Source organism: Homalodisca vitripennis, chromosome 6 (genome assembly GCF_021130785.1).
Source record: "Homalodisca vitripennis isolate AUS2020 chromosome 6, UT_GWSS_2.1, whole genome shotgun sequence".
Classification (NCBI taxonomy): domain Eukaryota; kingdom Metazoa; phylum Arthropoda; class Insecta; order Hemiptera; family Cicadellidae; genus Homalodisca; species Homalodisca vitripennis.
This window is the reverse complement of record NC_060212.1, coordinates 57,925,277-57,946,394: the sequence shown is the minus strand read 5'-3', so window position 1 is coordinate 57,946,394 and position 21,118 is coordinate 57,925,277. Positions and strand designations below refer to the sequence as shown.

Here is a 21,118-nt window from a genome sequence, read left to right as displayed (position 1 = left end):
CATTGTAATCCGTGGGGGAGCGGATAAAGGCTGTTTGAGTGTTATTAATATTCATGAGCACTAGATTACCAGCAAGGAGACTCATGCGTAAAATTTAATACTTCAAGTTTGTCACAAACTTTAACAAACGTTGCGCAAATATCGTTTAAGATGTATCATTATCATCCTAGATGGTTGAAGAGCAACAATGGTAATATGGGTTTAATATTATGTTTTTTATTTCTATGTTGGTGTTGTATGTTTCCGAGATGTGTCCGACATGCGTGTGGAAATTTTAATTCTCATGACGAATCTTTAAAATGATGAAGATCTGCAGATGACTTTGTGCTGGCAAAAGGTCGTAATTGTATACGGGAGTTTAGCTTGTTACAAGGTTAAAGAACAGATGCTTATATTGGAACAGCAACATTACAGAACAATACCGATACAGCAGTTGTTTGTAGATAAAATTTAAATTGTTTTTATATTGGGCAAAATGTTACATTACGCAATAATTCCTTTTTTTATAATTAAGAATATTAATAGATAACATTAGCACGCTAGTTCTGCATTTTACAAATAAGTATAATACATTGCTTCTGTGACCATCAGGAACTAAACCTTTAGGTATTATAGAGGTCTTCTGCATTCGTGGTGGTTCGCTGTTACAATATTTTATTAATGTGACATAATACATGATTGCTATTGATGATTGAGACTTTTTTGAAGAAATGACAATAATAGTCACACTGAAGACACCATCCCTTTTCACATTAGAAGTGTTAGTATAAAGATACAAGATAGATCCAAGCAATTTATAAAATCGATTATATTATTATCGTTGGTCGTAAGGAAGGCATTATAATAATGCTCTCAAAGAATAAGAAGAGATTGAAACTATGGCAGCGGACATGACTGTGTGTGGGTTATATAAATATTCATGAGACTGAAGTAAATCAGCTATTGAGAATTTTGCAGTGCTTTACGTGTTTGTATGTGGACAATGTAAGAGAGCTTTTATTGTATTTTTCGTTTATATATAATGAAGGGGAATTGAAATGATAGAAGCGGAAAATGGCTGTTTGCGGGTGTTATAAATATTCATGAGACTGAAGTAAATCAGCTATTGCGAATTTTGCAGTGTTTTACGTGTTTGTATGTGGACAACGTAAGAGAGCTTTTATTGTATTTTCGTTTATATATATGAAGGGGAATTGAAATGATAGAAGCGGAAATGGCTGTTTGCGGGTGTTATAAATATTCATGAGACTGAAGTAAATCAGCTATTGCGAATTTTGCAGTGTTTTACGTGTTTGTATGTGGACAATGTAAGAGAGCTTTTATTGTATTTTCGTTTAATATATATGAAGGGGAATTGAAAATGATAAGAGCGGAAATGGCTGTTTGCGGGTGTTATAAATATTCATGAGGCCTTCATTACAGGATTAGTGAGGTTATGGGGAGAAGCCTATTACGTTGCACTGCTGACGCGGATGGCTAAATATCGTATCTGTTGTACTTCCTGTCATTTAACACGTTTATAGTTTGTGATTGTTTATGTGCATGTATATTGTATACCTATGAACTGTCCATACTTTTACTATTAGTTATTGTAATTTTTAAAATTTAGATACGTTTGTTTAGGTTGGTGATAATAATGGACAGTTTCGGCATTCTGGCTGTTATAATGTACATGCGATATAAATAAGAGACGCAGACTTCTTTCGTGCAACCAGTCATGTTCTTAGTATTCCGTTAAGTAGAGTAGTGATACTGCGCCTTGCTAAAATGGTGCGCCTAGAGGCAGTAGCGTAGCCAGAAATTTCGTTCGGGGGGGGGGGTCCGGAAACCGGAGATCCGGGGGACGTTTTGTGTGTTATTTGCCAATGAGTTCACTAGTAAAAAAGGTAAGTACCAAAAATATGGAGCTTTAGTAAACTATGCCTTATAGAAATGGGGAAGGATGTAATAGGCAAATTCAACCCTCACAGAAACTCTAGTACGGTTGCCACAAAATTTTCTTGTATAGCTACAGAAAGTTTACGAAATTCGATTCTGGCCGAGTAGAAGGCACCAATGTGATGTTGCGTTCACTGGATAAGAAAGAAGGAAGAACAAAACAGAGCTTCACTCAATCGTATAATTGACAAAACTATATTATGTGGAGAAAATTAAATAGCCCTTCGGGGACATTGGGCCACTGACGGCCGAAAACCCTTTAGAAAAGGAGGGCAATTTTCTTCTACGTTGCTCGGGCGCAGGTCAAATTAACGGTCGGAAAATTCATCCAGAAAAAACTCTACTGATTAGAAGTTCGGCTGCTTTGGATTTCACTGATTGAGGTATTTATGAATGAGTTGTAATGACGATTTTTTGTATCAGTACACTGTAGACGAGTACATAATTATCGGAAAAAATTCAAAAAAATCACTTTCGGTCAGAAATAAAATACACATGAAAAACTCTAATGATTAGAACTTCAACTACTTCGGAAATCAGTTATCGTGGTATTTTTGATTGAGTTAGGGCGACGATGTTTTGTTATCATTAAACTGTACTCGACTAACTATATAATTATCGAGAAAAAAAATCACTTCCGTTCGGTAAACACCGAAGAAAAGCTCTCTAAAATACGGATTCACGATTTGACGATTTTGGATGTCACTGGTTGAGGTAAAATTAGTACTTATAATTATGTTACGACATTGATTTTAGGTATTAATTCAACGCCGACTAATAAATATATAATTATAGAGAAAAATAAACAAAAATAATCACTTCAGATCGGATTGTACTAAGGGAAAAAGGGGGGGGGGGGGGGGGGGGGTTAAGGGGGGGGTGGGGGGTGGGGGGGGGGGGGGGTGGGGGGGGGGGGGGGTGGGGGGGGGGGGGGGTGGGGGGGGGGGGGGGTGGGGGGGGGGGGGGGTGGGGGGGGGGGGGTTTGAGATAAAAGTTGTAAGGAGCACAAACAAAAAAAACAAAACAAATTAACTATAACACACTCAACAATTTTAACCATAAACGTGTTTTCCAACCTTTTTACTTGAAACACTGTTGTATTAATTCACTAAGTAATTGAAATCTCTTAATAATCTCAATAATATAGTGCGTAATCTTACATCATACTTGTTAGACTTCAATGCTTTTAATTTTTAATCAACAATATTCAATTTACTTATCTCTGATATAAGACTTAGAAACCAGAAAACCATAAACGTTTGTTTCCAACATTAACTTGAAACACTGTAATATTAAATCACTAAACTATTTAAAAAAGCCTTTAATATCTTCATAAAATATATCGTAGTTTTATGTCACATCTGTTTAGACTTGAATCTTTAACTTTATTAATTAATTTAAATTTTTAAACACTGTTATTAAGAACTTTCGAATCGAAAAACCAGACCTTACAGGACAGAGACGAGAAACCAAATCTTAATTGGGCAAATATTTATCTTTACTGTTAGCCATAAGACCTTTTGCACGGCTTTACCTGTGTGTAAGCCTACACTAAAATACACGATATTTGTTAGGTTAACCGTAAGAATATACAAATCACATTTATTTTTTAAATAACTTCAATTTAAGCCGCCCCTTGACCCCTACTTGCAAGTAAAAAAAGGTGTCTATTGCCTCCATTATAATGGTTATCAATTTTAAAAGAGGTAGAATTAAATACTAAAATTGTATTCCAAGACCAATACATTAATATATTGCTTACGTGGCTATAAGGTTCAGTTATATTTTTAAAGAGGGCTAATAATGTTGTTTATCAACGAATTTAGTACTATATTGTAATGTATTTCATAAATAAATTTTAGCTAATGCGATATTTTTATGAATGTTATATGTGTGATTTTTATTTTAATGTAGGAAATAAAATTTGACTATAATTTTAAATTTAATGTAGTAACGCCAACCAACGATCATAGTTTTCATGGCTAGTGTGCATTTTTATATATTTTTTGTGAAACTATGCAAGATATTTAAATAAAAACAACGTATCTGGACTTATATATATCATGGTAATGCCACCTGACAGTATTCTTAATAAAAACAATATGGCTCACGTACTGAAATAGAAATTAAAATATTTATAATGTTCAACATTTCCTAATATTGTTTTATAAACGCTGAAAGCATAATACCAGCCTCTCTCATAATAAATGTCACGAGGGTATAAAAATACATGTAAGAATAAATTTCACAAATGAGACCGAATAATTCTAGAAATAAATTTTTTTCTTTTAATCTGACGTATAATAACTGAGATGAATTAATTTATAATCCAAACTTACACTTAAACGTTCATATTAAAGTCTTAAAAATTTTAAAAGCGATAACGAACAAAGTACAAGGTTAATATTTGTTTACCCTAGCAATAACGATCCTACTAATATTATGCAAGAACGTGCAAAGAATGATCTTTGGAATTTAGGGTACCTGTATTTTTGGATGTTTAAGTGAGGTTGATACTCCAATCAAAAAAAATCAAGTACATCATAGATTTAGACGAACATATTTAACATTCAAAAGTCTGAGATAATTATAGGAATAATTAATAGGCAAAATAAAGCGCTAAAATGTAAATATAAATAAAACAATTATTTATGAATGTTTGAATTATTGGTTGAAGAAAACACTATCCGTCGGAGTTGTGTGCTGTGCGCGGCGCGAGCGAGAGGAGCGAGTGTTCACTAGTTTTGTATAACTTTTCTAAATATCCGGAAGCAAATGATGAAACTCAAACAATCAGTTAATATTAGACACTCGAAATTAGTATCATTTGACACCTAGTATGAATATACACAGTAAGCTGAAAGAACAAATAAAACTGAGATAACCAGTAAAGTCTGTAAAATTTTTTTCAAGTTTTAATGAAAGGAAAGTTTATTGAGAGGATCGTTGGTCCGTTTTGCCTTGGAGATACACAGCATACAAAATAATTACATAGGAATAAGAATTCTATAATTTCAATTATCATTCCTAGACTGAATTAAGAAAAAATGAATGATATAAGTGTACCATAAATCAGAAAGCAAGGATCGGTACAGTGTACGATATAAGGATTAAAAATTATCCATACTTTTGAAGTACTAATTTTAGTTTTCTGTACTTGTAGCGTCCAATAAACCACATTGTAAATACGTCTATAGCCCTGTCAAAACATTGTCTAAAAGCTATTATATCTCAAAGCGAGTTGAAAGTACTTTATAGATTAGAGTTATATTTTATGTAAATCACAAATATTACACCCTGCGAAAGGATGCGAAATACTCACAAGCGAAATACACCCATTTGTGTACAACTGACATACTGACCGAAATTGTCACGCCTTACAACTGTCTAGACCATGCAACTGTCATACTTTAAAAACTGCCCCATTAACCACTGTAATTATTTACATATATGGCTCGATGATGGCTGTTATTATAAAAATTGAAATTAATAATATTATAAAACCCAAAAGTCGATTTAGATATGGAGTGATTTAAAAATTATATGCACCATAAGATATCTTTTAGGATTTTACAGATTTTTAGTGGGTATAAGAAATGCATTTTTCCACTATAAATACAAATAGTATATATAAAAAATACGTCGGTATAGATTTAAGTGAAATGAAATCGGAATAAAATAGGAAATTCTCCTTTGGTGGGTTTAGGAATAATACATTTTTATAACTTCCATTTTGAAACAAAGGTATTTTAATATTGATTTGTTAATAACACCTAAAAATAGTAATCCCAAATATAATGAGAATCTTTATTTCCATGCTCGATAATTGACTTTAATTATTATTATCAATTAAGATTACACTCCAATCAACATTATTAACTTAAGTAACAACCTTTCAATAAACAATGGCCCGCCTCTATAGTTGACTGCACGAACCCTATGGTTTTTACATTTAGTGAATCGATTGTATTGATTAGATCTGCCCTTAATGGATTTTGGTAAATGTTCTGTATTGGACTCTAACTGTATAATAACTTCTGACAATCTCCTTCAAAAAACTGTTTATCTCTGCCATCGTGTAAACATATGATAAATGTTCTGTATTTTACGTTAAAACTAATTTGAGTTTATAGCTATCGGTAATCATCCTCATAATAACTGTTCTGTTCTGCCAACGTGTTCAACATGGTGTAATAAAACAATAACCCTATATAAAAATTTATAACCCTCATGGGGTTCTTTAAATTATTATTTTATGGTTCTTCGTCAATAACCATGATGTGAGAGAAACCTTTCCTGAAACTTTAGGTTGCTGGACCCAATGGGAATAAAAGGGTTTTCTTTTCCAGCAATAAGATTTAAGTTTCGTTTTTGTGAGCTTTACTTTTACATTTTAAATTTTAAAAGTCTGACTTTTATTTTTTTAAATAATCCTTGCAACGGGATTATATTTTTAATAACCATTGGTCGTTTATATTATACTTCTTACTTTTTTGTGGTTAAAATTACGGGTGCTATTTTTCCTTTGCAAGTATTTAATTTGTACCAAAGAAACTCCAAGTATATGCGGTGGAAATACGCCAATGTAGAAAGCAAGTATTGACCGGAACGAAAAGGTTTCCTTAACATGCTGTATCGTACTTTATTATTATACTTTCCGCAAAGGCGTAGCGTTATAAGAATGGAAGAGACGCATCCAGTAAATTGACTTACAAAAGTCCTTTTCCTGCGAAGCTGCCAAATTCTTCCTCTTTGAGATTTCGCTACTAAACTACACAGATGATCTAAAATACATCGCGTTTAATATTAATAATTGAAGCACTGTAAAAAGTATATGAGATATTAAGTCTACAACTGGGTATACGCCTTTGTATAATTGCATGGTTTGTTTTGTATTTTTTCTTAAATTGATAATATTATTTTTTTTAAACTCTTGTACAATGACAGCATTCTAAATAACACTAATAATAATAATATCATCCTTCAGCATTCCATCTCATTTCTTCGCTAATTAATTACAATTTATCTATAAACTACTGTTAATTATTTTTCCCTACACCTGAAAAAATATCCCTGACAAATAATATTGGCTGACTCTTAAATTATGAAAGAGATTTATTTTTTAATTATTATTAAATTATTAAAATGTATCCTTTAATAAATATAACTGGATTGATATTTTACTCAAAATAATAACTAAAATATTCCATTTGTTGCGAATTGTTCCAAACATATCTATATTGCATTACTCTTACCAGTATATGCATAATTAAATTTAAAATATTATAAAATTTTATTTCGGTTCAATCAATCTTGCTTAATTATTTTGGTGTTTGTGAATACATTTTTGTGGCTATTTATGAGGAATGTGTTTTATTGTATATAAAGCTGACTGGTATATTTGTGGAAAGTATGGAAGGGTTACTATTAAATAAACAGTTGTTGGCATAGTGTACAGAACTCTCCTAAGTACTTGAAGAGTGAAAGGAAGAAAGGGCTTCAAGAAGTCACTTGAAAATTTGAAGTGTTTTCGTACGCTGGCAAGCCCAGAACCTCCCTAGAGGGTTAAACCTTTTCAGCAATTGTGACACTGAAGAATGAAAAATATTACATTTTAATAAAATATACTAATTTATATACATACATGCAAATATAATAGACAACCCATGGTTATAATAGTTACTTTTTCATGAACGTGGTATATCGTTTAATGACAATCAACAAAAAAACGGATATTAGAAAAGTTTATTTAAAAATTTATCAAATCTTCTACAACGTTTAGATGCAGTTTCTATCAAACCTGCTACTAGATTATACACTGTATTTATCAAGGTTTTTAGTGATGGTAAGTGAATGTTTTTTTTATTTTCTACAATTTCTTATAATGTAATTATAAAATGGTTCAAATTAGAATAGGCCACATGTGATAAAAAATAACACATAGCCTACAAAGAAGAGTAACAAATTGTAAATAATATGTAGGAATAATAAGGTATAAAAGCGTTATAATAAACGTACTGATGGTAATTAGACATTTCCAAGGTTCATGTGAATCACCAGAATCTTTGTTCTAGGGATCAGTAAGAAACCAATAGTAAACTATATCCTGTTTATATACAAAAATACATTAACGTACCAAAGAAATGCATGAACTTCCTCCTATCATGCGGATACACACATGTGATGTACTCACTAAAATGTGACGGTTAGCGTCATTGTCATCCTCGGGCGCCCATCTGGCCGTCACCTCCGTCTTGGGGGAATCGTCAGCGTGCATGGCTGTGCTCTGACCATAGAACATACTTAATATACTCATATTTGTCATATTTCATAATAATTGTCTTACGAGACAGCCTCAAAATTTCTATAAGTCCTATGTTTCTAAATAAATTAACTGATAATTGAACTTGCTGCTACTTCATTATTCTCTTATCCTGGAAAATAAACACAATTATGCGTATATTAAAAATGTTATAATAATAATCGGTGATTTTTATGATAAATCTAAGTCATTCCTTAATGTTTGTGTTACCAAACAGTTTTCTTTTACTACTTAAGTAATTCATTTACCACACACTGGATATGCAATAGTCTCATTATTATAATAATACGCAATATTTTTCTCATTTCATATAATAGATAAAACTCACTCAGCTGGAAGATATAAGAACTATAGTATAAAAGGTATTAATGTACGTTTTTGTTTTAATTAGGCTATACGTGTCTATTTATATTTGCTATGTTTGCACACGTGTTGACACCTATAAATGCAGCGTACGCTCCTGTGATGGGAAAATAAATATTGAAGGCACACTTTCGGCTTTGATAAACTCAGCATAATTTTATATTGCGTTGTACTGAGAGGAAATTCTATTGTTAATCAAACGTTCGTTTACTAAGGACATATTTCGAGTTATGGTCAATCTTAAATATCTGAAACATGGCGAGGACTTCAGTCCTTTACTCGCAATCTACTTAATAGCCAATCTTACATCTAAGTTTGTACTCAATTAATTGATCATAAACTCTATATTTAATTTTCTCGATATAACAGTCGATTCTATGTGGACTATTCTGCTGAATGAAACTAATTTTTAAAAATTGTAATTTTTATATAAATTTTGATGATTTTCAACAATTGATCACTTTATTCTGACTTGTGTATAAATTATTACATACGAAGCGTTCAGGGCTTGACAAAATAATGGAAGTTATTTAATCTTATATCGTATTTGTCGGTCATCGAAGGGAATATCGGAATTCAAAAACGGTATTATGGCCAGAGGGTGAACTTAGTTTTAGTTCCCTCGTCAGGTTTGATGAACTGATTCTATACTGTTAAAAATAAAAACTTAAACAACAATTTATAATAGTACTGAATATAATAATAATAGTATTTATATATGCAATAACCTTGACACAACCCCCTACTGAATAAGTGAAAACTATTCACGACCCGTCTCTTGTCTTATCTCGAGACACGTTACGACCTTTGCTCATGTGACGTCTACTTGGGTTAAGGCGCAATCAAAAGAAAACATCGGGGCTAGCGCCACAACCTCCCTCTATATGGGCGATGAAACACGAGAGTAGATTGACCTTTAAGGGGTTAGGGTTAAGGATGGATTAAGAAACCATTATATGCCATTTGATCTATCATCATACTAACTAAATAGAATGCCTATGCAGCAGAGAATTCGGAATTTTGGTGGCCCCTCTCCTAGTGAGGAGCAGATAACCCCTGGTTGAATTTACGACGGGAACGCAAGATTGACGACGACGTGCCGTGACGAGGCTCCAGGACCTCCCCGAGGAGAACTCCCGGCGACCAACGCGACCGACTCAACCAGTCGTGAGGTTATCAGTAGTTGGGAGGTAAAAGTACCTGTTAATAATGGGGGAGCACTGTACCAGATGCCGTGGACAGAGCAGACTCGAGTTTTATATAAAACTTGACACATTCTGATTACCAGCGTGGACTACCACCCCCTGGGGCGAAAACCCATTAAGGAAGAGGCCTCTTAGAGAAGATAGAAGTGCACCAAGGCAGAGTGTTTTGGTATAGATTTTACGAGGATAGTAGACTTAGATAAGTAATACTGTTGGTCAGCAATCAGTTTTTTGCCCAAGATTGCAGCCAGGTGTTTTATTCGGGTGGTACCACAAGGTGAGTCAAGGCGCCACAAATGGCAAGTAGCCATTAATTCATAAGGTTATAAAATTGTCCAGGAACAGTTCGTAAACATTAGGTATTGTTTACGGTCCTCAATGTGAAATAAACTATTGGGACTCGTCACCTTAACATGTTTTGGGGAAACTAGCCCATTACCCATTGCATTTGAATTAAATTTAATCACTTTATTATCAATCTGTATATATTTGTGAGACTTGGTATTGGGTAAGGATAGAGTTTAACCAAGGTGCACACCTATCTGCTCCAATTGTAATGTAAATGTACTTGAGTGCAATTAGACTTGTTTTAAATTAATGCGGGTACACGCTGGTAATTAGTTAAAAAGAATTCGGACTTCCTTCACAAACCTCAAAGCCTACTCACCTTCAGCATCTGTCATGCTACATTTTAATATATTGGAATAAAAGCCAAACCGAACAAACGAAAGCACATGCGAAACCAAACAATGAAATTAAACCTAACTGTGAAAACAAGCAGTTGGTACAGAAGAGGGAGAGTTGGGTATGGTCAATCACTCGTTTATGTGCAAAATAAACTAATTTACTAATTAAAAAACATAGTTGACTACCCATTTGTAAATACTTTTTAAGACGTGCGCCGATATTTATTGGGTGAATGACGAAACTAATTAAAGAATTCCCCTTCAGGGCCCATTTTTAGACTATTCCATTAACAATCTTAATAGCCATGACAATACATTATTAAAAATATTATAGCCCCTCCTTAACATAACATTATTATGAAATTTCACCTAAATAACAATATTATAAACCTCTTAATAAATAAAATACTTACAATTTATTCCTAATAAGAAAAGATGAAAAGTGGAAAAAGTGATAGGAGTAGTGCAGGTGAAAATACATTATTGTAGTGTGATTTGCTGTTGGACACTCGTCTGCCTGGTCTAGTAACAGGACAGCTGCCAAAGGTTTATAAGAGTGGAAGGTGTCCTCCTCTATGGAAGCATAATAACAATAATAATAAAAAAATTAAAAAAAAAAAACCAATAAATAACAATCCAAATGAGGTAGACTAACTACATTTGCTGCTAAATTCCAATGCAAACAAAATTAAAACTCCTTCCACTCATATAAATCCCGGTGATCCACAACAAAGAGTTTCGGACATTAACCGAACCCAGAATATCCACCACTCTAGGTGAATCATTAGATGGAAACACACCTTAGACCAAGTGGTGGGTGCTCTGGATTAGTTCGGCAAATAGTCCGAAAGATGTGTGAAAAAATGAGAAGAGGAAAACAGAAACTTAATACTAATATCAACAAATGAAGGAACTCAAACCAAGATTCCTTACCCTCTAGGCATTAATATTTTTTCAAGAAAAATTATTTTTAATTGTGATAAATGGGCCGAGTTAATAGATTTTCTAGTAGTTCCATTAATTAGTTTAAATGTAATTGGAGACATAAACAAATTCTATAACACAAGGTTCAGTCATTATGGCATTAGTGTATAATTTTTTTTATCCGAGGGCAAGCCCCTTAGGCGCTGTAATGTGCCTAATCGGTCGCTATTTTGAAACTTACCGCACTTGCAGTTGTCAGTAATATATTTTTATTTTGGTGTCGTTAGCATTGGAGATTAAATAATTTTGTTTGTAAGTTAGTCTCACCTTGTGGAACCGCATCAAGTTTAAATTCTCCTCGGTAAAGCTTCTAAGTAAAGTTTTAATTTGATCCAAAGTATTATCTGGGTCAAATAGACCAGGCAATACATTTTTTCCTTGGATTGTTTAGTGGTTAATGTGTATGTCCAAAAACTGCCTGACGGACGAGAGGGCATCGAATATACAGAGCCGCTTCTTCTGGTGTTACTTGAAGAATTATTTTTTCCTTCGACGTTTATTTTATGTTTTTTTTATATATATGCAACTAAATATTGGTACTTTATAGCGCGACAAAGATAACTACTCTATACGCAAATACTATCGATACACCAATTTAAAATTATGGATGGTAGGAGGCTTAGTATGTGCAATCTTTGTGAGTGGTTTTAATGTAGCTATGGTACTGTAATAGACCTTTGAGTATTTATATTCATTACAATCAGTTTACCAGGACACTATGTCCCTTATTATTAAGGTTAAGACAGACGATTCTTGTCAAACGCGAATAATAAATTTAAAAAAAATTATTGTGACTGTGAATGCTCTCCTAAGTTAATTATTTATTAATTTAAGCGGTAAACCATTGTAATTATACAACACATTTGACACAATAAGATGGCATAGCTGACAATATAATATGACGTAGAAACAAATGTTAGTTATTATGCTTGTATAATAACTTCGCAGAGTAGCCTGAAGTCTATTACAATTTGAATGCGTTGGATTATACGAGGAACGTTCCAAAATCTTGTTACAATATTGTTAGTTGAACAAAAGAAAATGATATATCTATATATATTCAGCTGACCAGACGCAACAACGATAAATATAGGTCCCACGTGGAATATTAGAGTCAAACACAGGAACACGAATTTTTATTGGTTTTGTAATAAAGGAAATTTTCAGCTCAAGTAAACAACAAATTCTAAAGCACTTATTATTTAATCTCTGAATTATGGCGAAGTTAATACAATCTTAAGCGCCTTGTGTGCGACTCTCCTAGTATCTGGATCTGCAGAATTATTGATTATTTATAAAATAGTTTATTAATAAAGGGGTTTGCGTAAAGTAAAACGTTTATTATAAGGGTGGGGAAGGGTTTAGTGTATAAAGCATGAGGGAGACAACTGATGTAATTGTATAGATTTGAGTCACGAGTACTCAATCAACTTGTCATTGTACGCGTTATAATTGTTTCAAAACATTTTTGTTTTTTACCAACAATAACAATTGCAGCATTGGAAGATTTGGCTTAAAGCATAGTTAGTAATATTGTGTTCCATTTCATTGTTTCTAAGTTTACAACTACATTGGCAAAGAATTAGAAAGAGCTTACAGAACTCAAAGTTGTAAATAAACCCGTGTCTTATAAAACATTCTAAACCTTCAAAATCCCGGGTGTCATGTCGCAATTTAAATTAAAACCCACCCTGTAAAAAACGGTTAATTTGATGTTTCACAGTTAACTTGTACAACTGCATTTAACTTCAAGGTGTGTGCAAATATAATGAAACAAACCTAACAGTTTCCACAGTGCCTGTAATCACATAATCTTTTATAAAATTAAACATAACTACTTTATCTAACAGTTATTACTTCTTTGCATCTTTTAGACAGGTATAAATCTAATGTTTTGTTTTTATATTTTTGCTGCGATCTCGTTACAAAGATATAAAAGAACAATTTATTTTTTAAAGTGATAAATAATATGTTAATTAGTGTGTGTGTGTGTATGTTGCAAAACACTTTAAATAGTATAGATGAAAAAATGTAACTATTGTGTAAGATTTAAAAGGAAAACCAATGGAAAATTTCAAACAATCGTTACACGTCTTCAATTCCTGCGTGTGCCCTTGTTATCATTGTGCCAATCTAAACTTAAAAATCAATAAAAGACATCCGGCTTATGTTGTCAATCAGTTGTTTGTTGCGATAAGAAGTTAAAAAATCATAAAATGTTTAATTTGGGTCAAAGCATAACGTTACAAAGAACACAACAATATTGTAGGACAAGATAAGGATAGATAAGATCCTTCGTTTATTGCCCTTATACTTTATAAATTGAATAGGATTTACAAACTTTTTCCATACGACACAAACAAATTTTAACAAATAAATTTAATTTATATGTACCTTAATTGTACTCGTAACTCTCTAAATTATTGTATTAGTTCAAACCCATGAAAAACATGTTTCAATAAATTTAAGCAACCTGTCTTACAAATTATTCGCTTAATTTCACCCTCAGATCATGACTGTGATTTAAGGATAATATTTCAATAAAATTATTACAAACAACTAAAATTCTTTTCCAAATTCTACCTATCTCAGTACACATAAAATAAAACATGTAACTAACTGCATGTAGTGTAAGTTACAATTTAAGTAGCAATTAATTATAAGTTTATTACTAGTCTTTCATATACATATTCATACATGACATACACGATATTCATATTAATATACATATTCATTGCAAATAGAATTCTTTTGGAGATCAGCATATTATTTGCAGGAATGCTTGACAAATAAACGAACTTTAATTAAAAATTAATTACTACCCACTCCTAACAAAATATTTAAAAATATAAAATCAATAAATTAAACTGTGCACCTTTGCAAAAGGATGAATATTGCAGATTTCTTTACCAGAAAGAAGAAATCATAATCAACTAAATCAATCAGTTTTATCCACTTGTAAAATATACGCATTGATTCGTATCTAATTTCAATAAAGCAATTACATAAATAAAAGCGCATTCACTATTGTGTAAAACTGGTAAGCGTAGTTAATTTTAAATTTTATAATATTAATCTAACCTGAAGATACATATTTGTCCACTTATGAATAAATTAGACCTTTGGGGGAAAGACCAGGTATAAAATTCTATCTTTTCTTTTTTCCTCAATTTTTGCTACATTAAAAATAGTGAGTATAAAATTGGAGAAAAGTGTTTTATATAATATTAGCAAGCTGTAATTTAAACCATTCATTAATTTAAGGATGTTCTTTCATGTCATCATACAGATTTAAACTTGACACCAAAACTATAGTTCAGGATTTATCATGTATCTACATTCATGTTACATCTGTTGAATCCTGTTCATAATTAATAATTTTAAAGCTGGTGAGGGAATAAAATAAACACTTGAAACCCACCAGAGCGTGAGGAAATATAGGAAGTTATTAATTTTATATTAATTGATAAATTGTTGCCCTGAAGGGAATATCCGAATCAATCAGTATAATGGTCAGGGAGTGTACTTAGATTTGTTCCCTCGCCATCTTTGATGAACTGATTTTAGTCTGATATAATTAGCAACTTAAATAAAAATTTATATAGCCTATTACTGATATAATAATAATAATGTTACTTAAATATTCAATAGTCTGGTCTAACCCCCTACTGAATGAGTAATACTAACAAAAAGACATGTTGGCAAAGTCCTAAACCTTGAAAAACGCATTCGGCTTAATTCAGCATATTCAAATTACGGCATACTTCGCGAAAAAGCTATAATAAAATAATATATTTGGTTAGAACAATTGTACTTCCCCACACTGCTTCTGCTCGGCCAGGGATCGTCGTCGTCTTCTACCGGTGCACGTCCTCGTGAGCTCTACTCGCGACTGCGACCCGCCTCTTGTCTCGTCTCGAGACACGTACGACCTTTGCTCATGTGACGTCTACTTGGGTTATGGCGGGGTGGAAAGATTTCGTTATGATATTCGCCATTGTCTCCATATATATAAGGTACACATCTCTTATTCGGCTTAACTTTTTCACTGGAACTTCCCTCTGCAAATAAATGCTATAGTTTCTTATATTTAACTGTAAGAAATTTTGTTAACGAGCGAATCATTAAAACGGTGACGAATTTATTTGTAATAAACGGCGTTCGAAATGTTTTATTTTGGCAGGATGAGTATATAATTAGATTTATTTATACAACTGTAATATATAGTGCTTTAAAAAAGGGATGTATGTGTAATACTCATTAAATTAAGGTAGTAAGAATAAAGGAACTGTATCTAAAAGTTGATCTAATCATTAAGTTGTATAATAAAACATGAAATAAATACAAACTAATCTAATTTTACTGTATATTATATTTCGTTTCTTAAAAATTAGAATGTAATTATAAAAACTGGGTTATGAATTTAAATTACGAAAAATGTTACAAAAAATATTTAACTTTTAACTGTGAAAAAATAATTTCAAACAACATGATTGTTATCATGTTTTAGGTAATAAATTATGTGTTATTGTTTACCATTATATAATTGATTGGACAGCTGTTTCAAAATTTAGCTCAATATGCTCACTTTATAAATTAAACAATTAGATCCTGGTATATGTGCTTCGGTTCGTTTAAAACGCAATTTCAATTGAGATGCATAAACAGTAAGACAATCTATTAATCTGTATTATACATACAACACTGTCACTAATGTAAGGCTACTCCAAAATAAAATACATACAAACCTTGTGATGTGGAACGGCGATTCATTCAAACAATGATCATAATACGTACGTACTTAAGACGGTACTGACTCACGAACACCTGGAATCTAAGTACTAGAAGTGATCTTACACACACTTATACTGATCATAATACGTACTTACATCTGGCCTGCCGAAGCAATTTATAACGCTGACCTTCCTGTTGTCTGTGTCAAACTCTCCGACAGCTTGACCGGTCTTGTCGTCCCGAGCCTGAATCATGAACCCCTGGAAACTGAGTGGAGGTAGTGCTCTTATATAGACGGACACCGCCTGATCGCTGTTGATGTATGGTCTGTTGAGAGTAACTATGTAGGGCATGGGGTCGGTCTGGGGTTCAGTCAGGTTACAGGGGACCATGGATTCGCAGTTATCTGCCCAAGGATCCCACAGTTCATCTTCTTGAGTCTTGACCTCCAGAAGGATTGTTGCTGTCCAAAAAACCGTCACTAGAGTCTGCATGCTGGAAGTTATCGACTCAGTTAGTGATATAATTAATCACATATAATATGAACGGACTTATTATACGTAATTGTTTATATTAAATCAAATGAATGTTCTATTCCATTATTTATACAAATCAATTATATTTTAAGTTTTTTCGTTAACGTTTATTCTTCAACAGAGAATACAATTTTATTGTTATACAAATTTGTAAAGTATATTCAAAACTGTGATAAACATCATGCTAACTATACATGGTAATTATACATAGTATATATAAAGTATCTTAAGATTACACAAACATAGAGATTATGACATGTCATAAAACTTTCAGTAAATACATATGCACTATTTTTTATATAGCAGCACTTCTGTTACTGATATCCATAAACAAGAGGAAATTATCCATACTAAATAAAAAAGTAACTTTAATTAGATTAAAACACTTAAAATGCACCAGGCCACTTTCTTCAAAGAACCAGTTTGAAAGGGGTTTAATAAGTAATGAATTTACAAACAATAAACCGGATTTTGGACTTGAAAATATTTACCTGTGATCGTTGCTACAACAGTGCACCAGGCAATGTTCCTGCTAGGACAAGTTTGAAGGCAGCTATGGACACGATGAGCCACAACACGTAGCTGAGGACTAACAGATTTACCGACACGAAATAAGCATGATCACTAATGAATATTTACCTTAGATCGTTGCTATAACAGTTGTACCAGGCAATGTTCCTGCTAGAACAAGTTTGAAGGCAGCTACGGACACGATGAGCCACAACACGTAGCCGAGAACCATCGCTCAGATAGTGGACAACTGTGATATCTCTATATCTAATCAGCTGCTAGCGATACCGAGCTATAATCTATTACTTCATTGCTATCACAATACGTATTTCGTCGATGTAACTTGATAACAAATACAGATTCGGCACCTTCAGTGGCTTTGAACTTTTTCACTACCAATAAATCATTTTCAAGATTGCACTAGTTTATATTCATGCAAACTCATAATTCCCCATTATTTTCAACACGAATCAAATCCACGTTTCGTACAAGCTATAAAATAATTCATTACAATTTCGATAGAACCAAGATTTTGTAATCTATAAAATACTAAAATATATTTCATATTAAAGCTTTTTAATAGATATTTTTGAGGGGGGTGGGGAGCCGATAGCTGAGCGGTCTTAGACTTTTGACTTTGGCTCTGAGTTGGAGATAGTGCAGATTCTAATCCTGTTTATGACCGTATCCCATTTTATCGGATCCATCTTCCTTGTACTCTATCGTCTCTCATCCTTATTCTTTTTTTATAAGTTCCTCATAAAAAGAATACAGCTTAAAAGGTGCTCGGAACCTCCTTTATATATTTAAATGATACAAAATAAATAAATAAATATATAAAATTAACAGTCCTAAATGGCTAGACTGATTTTTATGAAATATTTGAGAATGATTTACATTGAACAATTTAAGCGGTAACTAATTAAATTTGGAAGATAAAAGATAGTTCCTGCACATGATAAACTGCAATTACTAGACGATTTCGTGTACTGAATAGCCAAACACTATTTGAAGGCGCTAAGTAATGATGTATGTTTGTCATTAATATATCTGGTTGAACTTATTATAGCTTAAATGTTAGACCACTTTGTAATACAATAAATGTACGTGCAGCATGCATTCTTTATAATTTGTTTGTGGTTTCCAGGCACCCTAGAATACAAAAAATTTTAAATCGTCCATAATTTAATTTATAAATATGAGCAGTAATGACCATCATGAAGTAATTTTCATTATTTATTAAACGTTACTGAAACTATTGTGTGTTTGTAAAGTTAACATGATTTTTGGCGATACCTTCCATATTAGACATGTCGCAACACATTTTTTTTTATACACAGATGTTTAATCTAAGCCAAAATCAGCTAGATGAAAGTCCATCTGAAACGTTTATTGGTGTCTAAGGTAATGGTTTTAGTCAATGATTTATGGGGGCCGAGTGTTACTTTTTGCGAACACCAATGATTAGTTTAATTAATATAGAAAAGAAAACTTTATGTGAGAGTGTAAAAGAAGTGAAACTCTTACAAAGAATGAGAACTCAGTTTCCTAATGTATACAGCTCACGCGATCTGCCGTGAGGCTTATCGTAAGGCAACAACACTCTCGAGTTGAAACAAGAACATTTGATAAAGAAAGTTGCTTTGGTTCTAGTAATTAGATAACAAACATCGAGTAAGTTTGAGATGTATACGTAATTCTTGCTTAAGGCGAGAAAAAAATTTAAGGAATCCAATGCGTTTACTATATAAATGAATTTTTGGCTTAAAATTATCTTTTATCGCAGTCATACTTAACATGTTTTTATATAGTATTGTGGACGATAAAATTTATCAAAATATACCGTCAATTTTGTCTGCTCAAATTTTAGATAAACATTATTATATTGAAATAACAATATGGAATAACACATACAATTTACGAAAAATGAACCTGTAGGCTATAATTTATCTTTTTAATAACTTTTCGTAACATTAATATTAGGCAACACCGTATCCGATTATGATATGAAAAATTATTTTAGTGCATAGCCTAACACAATTAAATTGTTTCTTAATTTTATGTTTGCGATTGATGCGAATGACTGTTCTGTTCATTTATCAACTTATCCATTCTGCCTACACAGTCTTCGTTAACTGGTGTGGTGCATCTCTTTAATGTAAATAAATGTATGGATCGTACTTTAAGGAGACGTTTATTTGGTGGCAAATAAAAATTATTACACTTACAATTTACCAAGAACCACAATTTCAAACATAAAACTCTGAACTTTTATTGTTTGTTGTTTTATCTTATTACATTGAGGTGTAAATAAGTATGATATAAATTATATATATATATAAAACTGAACTTTGTAATTTAAAAAGTTGTTACTTTTGCATTTGGTTTAATGTACTTACTAAGATACCGTCAATTATTCGCGTCAATATACGAGTACAATAATAATGTAACTACATATACACAAAATAAATTACAGTACAATAAGGTGAGAAGTACGACAAAGGAGAACCTGTTATAGGGGAGTCAAGGGTCTGGCCTACACGTAGCCTCATATATTTTTACAAAGCTTATAGATGTTATTTGGAGAAAACAAATCCCTATCCCTTGTTTTGTTCACGTACTCGTGTGTAAGATTGAAGTTACGTAAAGTTGAAATGCATTTGTTTTAGTTTAAGAAGTAAACTTGAGTGGCTTGATAATAGAGAAACAAAATAAAGTATATTACACGCCTTGGAAAAACTGGGCTAGGTCACGAATTTCATTGAAGACTAAAAATATTAAAGTTTCCTAGAATACATAGTTTGTATAGACAGAAAATTGTGCAATGCTAGAATCTATGCAACTATAACATAATTTATACTTTTAAAATGTCAGCTGTTTGTGTAAACAGACAAAATTAAGTATAATTATGATTCACAAAGTGCTAATTTTATTGTCATTACTATGTCATATTATATATTTAGATTAAAAGTTCAACAAAACATTTATATTTTTATGATTTATATTATAACATTTATTTTTTTATGTTCTTCGTAAGGAAATATTTGTGCCACAATAACACTTTAGACACATAGCTGTTGGAAGACAGGTACAATTTAAGCCAGCACTATCTCTCAAGGGATCTGAAATACCCTATTATATACATTGATGAAAACTATCTGGGGATTATCAACAGTGAAGAGAAACGTATTCGGTACTGAATGTTGTGTGTCCTCTGAGCTGATGAAAATCAACTGACCTTAAATCCTAAGTCACATAAGAACAAACACCGATGAGGTCAAACCGACACATGTGACAAAGTAACAAAGAAGGCAATTACAAAGAGTACACTCAAGTGTGAAGCGTCGACTTGTGTCGAAAGTACTTAACGGGTGTGAACAACATCGTGAGCTACAACTATTGTGTTGAGTGTACAGCAGACTGTGGCCGAGTCCAACAGCTCATCTAACGCACACGTTTAATTTATATGATAGCTTGTTATTTATAGTATAGTTATTAATGGCTCAAGATATTTTAATGAAGTTAAATTAGTACTCCGTTTTTAAATATTACATTTTAATTTGAGTCTCCAAAGAAAAAGTTTTATTCTAAACTGTTATTATTAACTTGTTATAAATATTTTAAGTATTACATTAAGACATGTTAGTTTACTTACATAATTCTAGGGAAAAGTATGGTACCTTTTGAAACAAGATTATCTATGTTTATTTAATTGAGGCCTATAAAATAAATTCATCCTAAACATTATAGATAATATTACGATATCTATAGATATTTTGATTACATTCATAATTTAGCGAAATTGACCAAAGATACGTTTATCAGAAATAAAAGTTTTTA

At 32.2% G+C, this 21,118-nt stretch overlaps 1 protein-coding gene across 1 annotated transcript in view; it reads right to left on the bottom strand.

The window, feature by feature from the left end:
• Positions 1–17,415, bottom strand: part of LOC124365393 — a 78,714-nt gene extending 61,299 nt beyond the window's left edge. Inside the window, exons 1-3 of the mRNA XM_046821370.1 lie at positions 17,260–17,415; positions 16,388–16,727; positions 8,075–8,224 (exon numbers count right to left, since the gene is read on the bottom strand). Of these exons, the coding sequence (XP_046677326.1) occupies positions 8,075–8,224; positions 16,388–16,726 (489 nt within the window). The 5' untranslated portion in view covers position 16,727; positions 17,260–17,415. The remainder of the gene's footprint in view (positions 1–8,074; positions 8,225–16,387; positions 16,728–17,259) is intronic.
• Between the last annotated feature and the right edge of the window lie 3,703 nt (positions 17,416–21,118).